The following is a 9,455-nucleotide window of genomic DNA, read 5'->3' on the forward strand; positions in this document are numbered from 1 at the left end:
CAGTTAAGTGTTAGACCTTCTTAGGACCAGGGGCGGCTCTGTGGGGAGCAGGGGCCGGCTGGAAAGTAAATTGGTGCTGGCCAGAAGCCCTGCCTTGGTGGCAACCATGAGGCCATCACCCGGGTTACAGTAGCAACATTTCTGTGCTCCTTCTCATCCCCCAGCAGTGGGGCAGGCACCAGAACAGTGCGCAGCCAGACATGGCACAGCCACAGGTGCTGGAGCACTGCTGCCGCTCTCTCTGCAGCACCACAACCCAGGCCTGCACAGGCCCCTCAGCCGCCCTGCCGGGCACTGACCCCAGGGCTGTGGGGCTCCTGTTGCGTGCGCCACCCCCCCACCTCCACCTCCTCACACTAGTGCCTCAGGGCTGGGGCCAGGGGAAGGTGCCTGGAGCCCAGTGCAGAGTCTACAGCCCAAGGCAGGGCAGGAGCAGCATTCGGGCCGGTTTCCTCCTGGCCCCACTGACCCTGGCCTTGCTGCCCCAGACCCCGCAGTCCATCGCCCAGGAAGGAAAAGGGGCAGTTTGATCCTTTTCAGAATAAACTTGGCACAGCCTCGGTGATTTCAGGCCTCTGGTAGGGAGACCGCCTTTTAAAATTACAGAGGACATATGCCCACCTCCCACCCCCCCCCCCTTTCCTGGCAGCATGGCTGCAGCAGATTTAGATGGGGCTGGGGCAGATGTGGGCTGCCTGCTGCAGGCTCAGGGCTCCCTGCCCTGCTGTCCTTCCCCCAGGACCCGTGCACCATCAGTAGTGGGGGGCACAACTCCATGCTGCTCCAGCCCCACTATTGCCAGGGAAGCAGGGGGTGCATTGCAATTGCAGCATGGGCATCCCAGGGCAGGGAAGCAGGGCAGGGAGACCTGAGACTGCAGTGGACAGTCCGCTCCTGCCCCCCCCCAAAAAATCTGGGGGGGAATTTCCCCCCTTTCCACCCCCCTGAATGTGCTCTCAGCAGTGGGGAGCTGTGATGGCCTGTGCCCCATGGATGAACCACCCATAGTTCCATCCTGCTTGGCTCCAGGCGCATGCACCACCCTGGCTGGGCATTGCCTCAGCCCTTGCTCCACTTCTTCCCCCACTGTGGGGGCCTCAATCTGTCCCCACCATGTTCCCTCCCCCCGCCCTTAGACTTACCTGCTGGGAGCTGCTCTCCACCCTACTTGACTGTATTCCTGGTCATGTGAAAGCATGTGCATGAACATGACCCCCTCCATCCCACTCCTGGCAGCCCCAAGCAGCCCCAGGAAGGCTGGAGCGCTGCTGGCCTGCAAGGGGAAACTCACCATTTCCTGCAGTTCCCTGCACAATGGTACCAATCCCGGACACGTGCTGCTTCACAGTCATGCAGCCTGGGAGCAGGACCTGGGGCTCCCATTCCAGGACTGTCCTGCCCCATTAGGGACAGGTGGTCACCCTAGCCTTGGGGGGGTTCCACACCCATGGCAGCTGGGAGTCTCGGGACATGAAGCCATGGGTGGCACTGAGGGACCGGACCCCAAGCAGCACACAGCCCCTCTGCACTTACCCCCTGGCCGTGGGGAGCAGAGGGGTCCCACGTGCTGTGCAGAGCCCAGGACTGACCCTCCCCTGCCCTCCCCAGGGCCATGGGCAGGGCTGGCCCCGGCTCCCGCAGCCCTGTGGGGTGTGGGAGGAGCAGCTTTGGCTCCATGCTGCACCTTGGCCCCTTCCCCCAGCCCCTCCCTGCCACACGGGGAAGGTGAAAGCACAAAGGGACGGCCCAGGGATCCATGCTTCCTCATAGGAGAGGACATAATGACTGTGCCAGGATGGACCGGAGTCTCGGCCCTGACCCTCGGGGTTGGGGGCCTGCTCCTGAGTCTCCTCTTCCCGAGGCAACCAGGTAAGTACTGACCCCCTGCTCTGCTGGGTGAGGGGTGGCAGGGCCGGGCTGTGATGGCCGTGTTCAGCCCTGGGGCAGGAGCGGCTGGGTGCCACCTCATGAACACACCTGGGACAGAGAAATCCTGGTGCCCCCGTGTTTGCAGAGAACAGCCCAGCTCTGGGGGAGCTGTGGGCCCATAGGCAGATGAATGGAAGAATTAGCTGGGCACAAGCTCAAGGCCCACTACCAATTCAGGGCCCGGGATCCTCACCAGCAGGAAAGTGAAAGCTCTGGTTTTCTTTTCATGCTTTTATCTCCCAGCAGTTAAACGAAAATGGCGCCAAGTTTTAAACCGCAGCTTTCACATTTGCTTCCCTGCAGCCGAGAGCAGGGACCCCAGATTCACCTTAGCCTCCATAGCCACCCATCCCAGCAGTGCCTGGCCCCTCCAGTGCATGTGTGTGGTCGCACAAACACAGTCGGGCAGCAGCGCCCGCCAGTCCGTGCAGCAGGGGCCAGGCCGGGGCAAGACACAGCCGTGGGCAGCTGGGGGGAGGGGAGAGGAGTGGAGGGGAGGGGAGGGGAGGGGAGGGGGCTGCCTCCAGAGTAATGGAAATAGGGGGAGGTCCTGTGAGGGGAAGAGATGTGGCTGGCTGTGTCTTCATCACTCTGTCTCTGTGTGTGCATTTGTGTGTGTGCACTTGTCTATGTGTCTGTACGACTGTGTGCTTCTCTGTGCATACACATGTCTGTGCACATGTGAATGAGTACATGTGTGCATCTGTTTGTGTGCATGTGTGTCCATGTATCTGCACATCACTGCACCTGTGTGTGCATCTGAATCTGTACAGCCATGTGTGTACATGTCTGTGTGCATCTCTATGCATTTGTTTCTGTGTGTGTGCTATAAAAGGGGAGGTGGGGCAGGCAGCAAGGAGAAGAGGGGGCATGTGCCCACCCACCCCCAACCTGCCAGGGTCCCTCCAGCGCAGCTTCCATGAGGGGAGGGGGCCTGCAATATTGTGTTTGTCCAGGACCCCAGGACACATTGAACTGCTGCAGCTTGGGTGTCCCATAAGGAGGGGGGGGGGTGCTAGAAAGTACAAAACCCCAAGTTGGTCACAGTGCAAATTGCACCTGCCTCTCACACCCAGCACTTCCCCCAGTGGCACCCATGGGCCTTGATGCACAGCCAGGGACAGGGCAGCCTGGCCAAACAAGTCAGATGGCCTGGCACAGAGGATGGCTGTTGGCAAAAATGTCCCCTAGCATTGTTCTGGCTCCAAGGAGTAAGCAGAGCAGGAGAAGTATGCAGGGTCTGGAGTGGCTGCACCATGGGACAATGTCATGGACTCAGCTCAGCATCTTTGTGTGAAGTCAAACTATGCCCAAAGCAGAGCAGGTTCCTGCCCCCAGCACAGGGTCTGCCCTGCGGCACCAGGTCCCCGCAGGAGCTGGGCCAGTCCCAGTTAGTGTTCCCCTGTGCCTGGCCCAGCCCCACGGGGCCTCACGGCTGCTTCCTCTCCCCTGTGCAGGTCCCAAGGTCCAGGTGACCACTGCACCCTCCTCCTGGGCCCGTCTGGGCTCGGGGGCCCAGCTGCATTGCCGGTTCACTGTTGAGGGGCCAGTGGCCCTGGACTCCGTGCGGGTGCAGTGGTATTTAGGGGAGCGGAAGGTGGCCTGGTACGACCGGGGCAGGAGCCAGGCCCAGTCCGGAGCCAGCCTGCCATCAGAGAAGGAGCTGCAAAGTGGAGATGCCTCCCTGTCACTGGCTGTGGTGACCCCATGGGACAAGGGCATGTACAAGTGTGTCGTGTGGCACAAGGAACATCAGCACCAGGGAAAGACCCGACTACACGTGCTTGGTGAGGACCAGACCGGGGCTCTGGGGACAGCCATGGCCGTGGCCATACTGGGGCTGCAAGTAGGTAGAGGTGGCACACGCACTCAGACCCACAGCACAGCTGTACAAGGGGGCAAGTGTGCAATGTGTTCCAGACATCAGGGGTCTTATTGCCATGTCCTGTCCCACCCTGGCCATAGGGAGGGCCCTGAGTCTCTAACCAGGAGCACTGGGAAGCCTCATGCTGGGGGCCAATGTACTGGTGTTGTGTGCCAGCTGAGGGAGGCACAATCTCCTGCTGCCAGACACACAGGCAGCACTGTCCTCTTCCCTTTGGTTCTTCCAGACCCCCCAAGCCCACAAGGCTCCTGTGCCACCTGCCCGGGGGGGTCTGTCAGTTGAACATCAGCACTGACAAGGGGCCAGGCCCCACATGGCCTCAGTGGCTCAGCACCAGTCCAGCCCCACAGTCACTCCCACACTCCCTGTCCCCAATCCAGCGTGGTTCAGTGACTCTCTCCTTCCCAGTTGGCCCAACAATCTCCATCCCAAGACCACAAGCTGTGGCCGGTAAGGAAACGTCGCTCCTGTGCCATGTGGTGGGGTTCTTCCCCATGGATGTGGACGTGGTGTGGCTGAGAGACGGGCAGGTCCAGAAGGGCTTCACTCGCTCCAGCCCCCAAAGAAAACTGGATGGGACCTTCAGCCTCACCCTGAACTACACCTTCACTCCTAACCTGCACGACACTGGCAGTGTCTTCTCCTGCCGCGTCTACCATGAGGTTCTGGGGCAGTCACTGCAGGAGGACGTCTCCCTGGACATCCTAGGTAAGAGCCCATGCCAGGACCTGCCTGCTGCCCTGACTCCAGACATGGAGGTGCTTCCCTTGTCCCCTCTCCATGATAGCACACAGCTGCTCCAGGCCAGTGTGCGGGCAGTGCTGAGCTGTAGACCAGCATGGTGTGGGGCTGCATTATGCAGTGGGAATGCTCCTTCCCTTCTGGAGGAGCTGGGGCACCAGGGAGCAGAAGGATGCACACCTGGAGGGCCCTCCCGGGCTGCTGCATCCAGGCCCCTGCATTCCTGGTGCATAGCCAGCCTGTTCCTGATCCAGTGGGGTGACTCACAAATGGCCCACCCCATTTCCCACATGATGTAGTGACTCTCTCCTTCCAGCTGCCCCGACGATCTCCATCCCAAGACAACCAGCCGTGGTGGGCATGAGGACCTCCCTCCTGTGCCACATCAGGGGGTTCTTGCCCAAGGACGTGGATGTGGTGTGGCTGAGAGATGGGCAGGTCCTGAAGGACTCCACCCGCTCCAGCCCTCAAATGAACCCAGACGGGACCTTTGACCTCACCCTGACCTACACCTTCACCCCCGCCTGCAGCGATGCCAGCAGTGTTTTCTCCTGCCACGTCCACCATGCGGCTCTGGGGCAGCCACTGCAGGAGGACGTCATCCTGGACATCCTAGGTAAGAGCCCATGCCAGGACCTGCCTGCTGCCCTGACTCCAGACACAAAGGTACTTCCCTTGTCCCCTCTCCGCGATAGCACACAGCTGCTCCAAGCCAGCATGCCGGCAGCATGGTGTGGGGCTGCATTATGCAGTGGGAATGCTCCTTCCCTCCTGGAGGAGCTGGGGCACCAAGGAGCAGAGGGATGCAGGCCTGGAGGGTCCTTCAGGGCATCTAGGCCCCTGCATTCCTGGTGCATAGCCAGCCTGTTCCTGATCCAGTGGGGTGACTCACAAATGGCCCACCCCATTTCCCACATGACACAGCGACTCTCTCCTTCCAGCTGCCCCGACAATCTCCATCCCAAGACAACCAGCCGTGGTGGGCATGAAGACCTCCCTCCTGTGCCACATCAGGGGGTTCTTGCCCAAGGACGTGGATGTGGTGTGGCTGAGAGATGGGCAGGTCCTGAAGGACTCCACACACTCCAGCCCTCAAATGAACCCAGACGGGACCTTCGACCTCACCCTGACCTACACCTTCACCCCCGCCTGCAGCGATGCCAGCAGTGTTTTCTCCTGCCACGTCCACCATGTGGCTCTGGGGCAGCCACTGCAGGAGGACGTCACCCTGGTCATCCTAGGTGAGAGCCTGCGCCGGGACCTGCCTTCTGCCCTGACTCTGAATGTGTGGGCAGTTCCCTCACACCTCCCTGAGGTAGTACAAAGCTGCTCCAGGCAGTGTGCAGGCAGCGCTGAGCTGCAGTCCAGCATGGGGCCCAAAAGGTGCCAGGCCACATGACAGAAGTAGCTACAGGTTCACATTGCCAAGGTCAACGATGCCAAGTGCCCCAGTTGAGAAGGGCATGGAGACGTGCTACTTAGGAGCTATTGAGAAGCATCACTGACAGTGCAGCCTGCCCTTGCAGAGCCCCCAAAGTGCCCCCCAGTGCTGTCAGCTACCATCCAGCCCACCCAGCCCCATCCTCATCCCTCTCCTTGCCTTTACACCTGAAATGTGCTGGGTCACAGAATCACAGGAAATGAGAGTTGGAAGGGATCTCAGGAGGTCACATCTACTTCAATCCACTGCTTAAAGCAGGACCTGCCCGAGCTAGATCTTCCCGGCCAAGGCTTTGTCTAGACAGGGCTTAAACACCTCCAAGGACGGAGCTTCCACCACCTCTCTGGGTAGCCTGTTCCAGGGTTTCACCCTCCTCGTGAGAAAGTATTTTTTCCTAATATACAACCTAAACTTCCCTTGCTGCAACTTGAGCCCATTGCTCCTTGCTCTGTAATCTGCCCCCACTGAGAACAGCCCAGCTCCATCCTCTTTGGACCTACCCTGCAGGGAGTTGAAGGCTGCTATTCAATCCCCTCTCATACAGGGGGCACATGTACTAGCATTGCGTGCCAGCTCAGGGAGACACAATCTCCTGGTTCCAGGCACATGGGCAGTGCTGTCCTAGCCCCTCTGACCCTCCCAGCCCCCCAGCCCCATAAGGCCCCTTAGACACCTGTCTCGAGAGGGGGGGGACTATCCGGTGAGCATTGGGCTGACACAGGCCCAGGCCCCACGTGGCCTCAGCAGCTCAGTGCCAGCCTAACCTGGCAGAGTACTTGCACACTCCCTGTCTTGGGTCCCACATGGCACAGTGACTCTCCCCTTGCAGCTGCACCAACAATCTCCACGCGAAGACAACAGGGCATTGCAGATGCCGAGACCTCTCTCCTGTGCCACGTGGGGGGCTTCTTCCCCGAGGAGGTGGACGTGGTGTGGCTGAGAGACGGGCAGGTCCTGAAGGGCTCCACCCGCTCCAGCACCCAGACAAACCCGGATGGGACCTTCAGCCTCACCCTGACCTACACCTTCACCCCCACTCACAGCGATGCCAGCAGCGTCTTCTCCTGTCACGTTCACCATGCGGCTCTGGGGCAGCCACTAAAGGAAAACGTCTCCCTGGGCATCCGAGGTGAGAGCCTGTGCTGGGACCTGCCTTCCACCCTGACTCTGAGCATGGAGGCAATTCCCTTGCCCTCTGTCTGAGGTAGCACAGAGCTGCTCCTGGCCAGCATGTAGGCAGTGCTGAGCTGCAGACCAGCATGGTCTGGGGATGCGTTAGCCAGGGGAATGTCCCTTCCCTCCCAGAGCAACTGGAGCAACAAAGAGCAGGGAGATGCAGGCCTGGAGGGGCCTTCTGGGCTTCTGCATCCAGTCCCTTGTGTTCCCAGTGCATGGCCAGGCACAGGGATCCCTTGCATCCCAGAGCAAACCCTGGCTTATGATTGCAAGGGCAGCAGCTGGGACACAGGTGATGCCAAGCCATGCACCAAAGCTGAGCTGGGCCGGGTTTTCTCCTCCTAGTACAGAGCACAGACGTGGATCAAACCAGAACACAGATCATAGCCATCATAATCATAGCAGGAACCGTGGTCATCATAATCATTTCCTGCCATACAAATAGGAGAAAAGGTAGAGTGGGATGATTCCCTTCGGCTGCATGGTCCCCAAAAGGGAGAAGGGCCAGAGAGATGAGAGCGTGACTAATACTGGGGGGAGGCAGGAGTGGGGAGAAGGTTTTTCTGTACTGGGATTTCCCCTCCCCACAGTAGGCTTCACCCCCTGCAGATTCCAGCCCGTCCCAGGCTGACCCGTGTCCTGTGTGTTCATTACTCTGACCCCAGGCTGGGCAGTCTCGTACTCCATCTCGGAGGTGGCTGGGCCAGAGCGGTGCCTGCTGGGCCAGGAGGTGACCCTGCGCTGCTCCATGGAGGGGACGTTCCCTGAGGATGTCACCATCAAGTGGGAGTGGATCCACAGTGACGATAGGACCGTGCCTGAGAGCAACCAGCCACAGTCCCCATCCGCTCCCAGGGGCTGCAGAGTGACAGAGGAGAGAGCTGGGACCCGCCTCACGTCCTCCCTGACCTTCACCCCCACGGTGCAGGACGACGGGGCGCGGGTCCGGTGCCTCTTCCTCCATGAGACCAAACTGATCAGAGAGGAGCGAGTGTCCCCGGAGATCCAGGTGTGGGGTGAGTGTCCAGTGCCCCCAATACCACCTCTGGCTGTGGCTACATCTGCTGCTGTCAGGGACAGATGGAGCTGGAGACAGGACAACTCTTGAGGATGGGCAGGCCTGACCCCAGCCCTCAACGCACTGCCTCAGCCCCACACAGCCTGCTGGGGGGGCAAAACATGCATTGCACCCAAGCAGGATCCCAGCATTCCTGATACCACCTCGGGCTGTGGCTACATCTGCTGCAGCCAGGGAGGGATGGAGCTGGAGACAGAACAACTCTTGAGGATAGGCAGGACTCACCCGGCCCTCACTGCACTGCTCCAGCCCCACAGCTCCCAGGGGGGCCCAACCATCCATCTCCCCCAAGCTGGATCCCATCAGTCCCTGGCACTAACCCCCGCTCCCCACTGTCTCTCCAGCCCGGCCGCAGGTGTCTGAGATCCAGGTGTTGCCAGAGTGGGACCCCCGCGACAAGGTGCCGTTTGCTGTCCAGCTCCACAACTTCTACCCCAGGGAGGTGCCCCCGATCCAGTGGGGCTGGGATGGGGCCGGGAGCTGGAGGGAAGACCCCGCGCTGATAGACAAGAACGCGGACGGCACGTTCACCGCGACGAGCGTCTGGAGAGTGCCCAGCCGGAGCCTGACCCGGCCGGAGCTGCGAGTGCGAGTGTGCGTCCAGCACGGCCCCGGAGAGCCCCCGAGCGAGAGAGAGCTCAGCCTGAGGGCCGCGGGTGAGGAGGGGCCGTGTCCTGGGGTCCCAGCCCCGCTGCAGGGGTGTGGGGTCTGTGTGGTGTGTGAGGGGCCGGGGAGCAGCCCCCGCCAGGCCGCGGCTCCCCTGACGGGGCCTGTCCCTGCCTCTGCCTGTTCCCTTCCCCAGGTCTCCTGCGGCCCCCGGACGTGTCCGAAATCTCCCAGCCCGAGTCCATGGCCATGGGGAAGGGAGTCACCCTGAGCTGCCGCATCACGGGGCATTTCCCGGGGGAGCTGAGCGTGACCTGGCTGTGGAGGGGCGAGGGGAAGGCCACTGCTGTGGTCCTGCGGGACTCGGCTGACTTCAGGGTGGAGCCCGGCACGGCCGTCCTGGCACGGGACGGGAAGAGCTTCCAGCAGGAGACCAGACTCACCCTCTGGACATCCAGGGACAAGGGGGCAGAGTACATCTGCCATGTGGGACACCTCGCCCTGGAGACCCCCACTGAGAGGAGCAGCAGTAAGTAGTGGGGATGGGACAGACCCAGCATCTGTCCTGGGATAAGGGGCCTTGTGATGGGCCTGCTCTG

General features: G+C 61.1%; 1 protein-coding gene across 1 annotated transcript; it reads left to right on the plus strand.

Annotated features, from left to right (window-relative positions):
- The first annotated feature begins 1,702 nt into the window (after positions 1-1,702).
- On the plus strand, positions 1,703-9,014 carry LOC132243270 (uncharacterized). The gene is made up of 10 exons (XM_059725543.1): positions 1,703-1,869; positions 3,387-3,716; positions 4,223-4,522; positions 4,872-5,171; positions 5,497-5,796; positions 6,826-7,125; positions 7,518-7,625; positions 7,838-8,188; positions 8,595-8,967; positions 8,999-9,014. Exons 1-10 carry the CDS (start codon positions 1,782-1,784, stop codon positions 9,012-9,014), a joined length of 2,466 nt encoding a protein of 821 aa, XP_059581526.1. The 5' UTR covers positions 1,703-1,781.
- Positions 9,015-9,455: the final 441 nt, after the last annotated feature.

This window comes from Alligator mississippiensis, chromosome 4 (genome assembly GCF_030867095.1).
Source record: "Alligator mississippiensis isolate rAllMis1 chromosome 4, rAllMis1, whole genome shotgun sequence".
NCBI lineage: Eukaryota > Metazoa > Chordata > Crocodylia > Alligatoridae > Alligator > Alligator mississippiensis.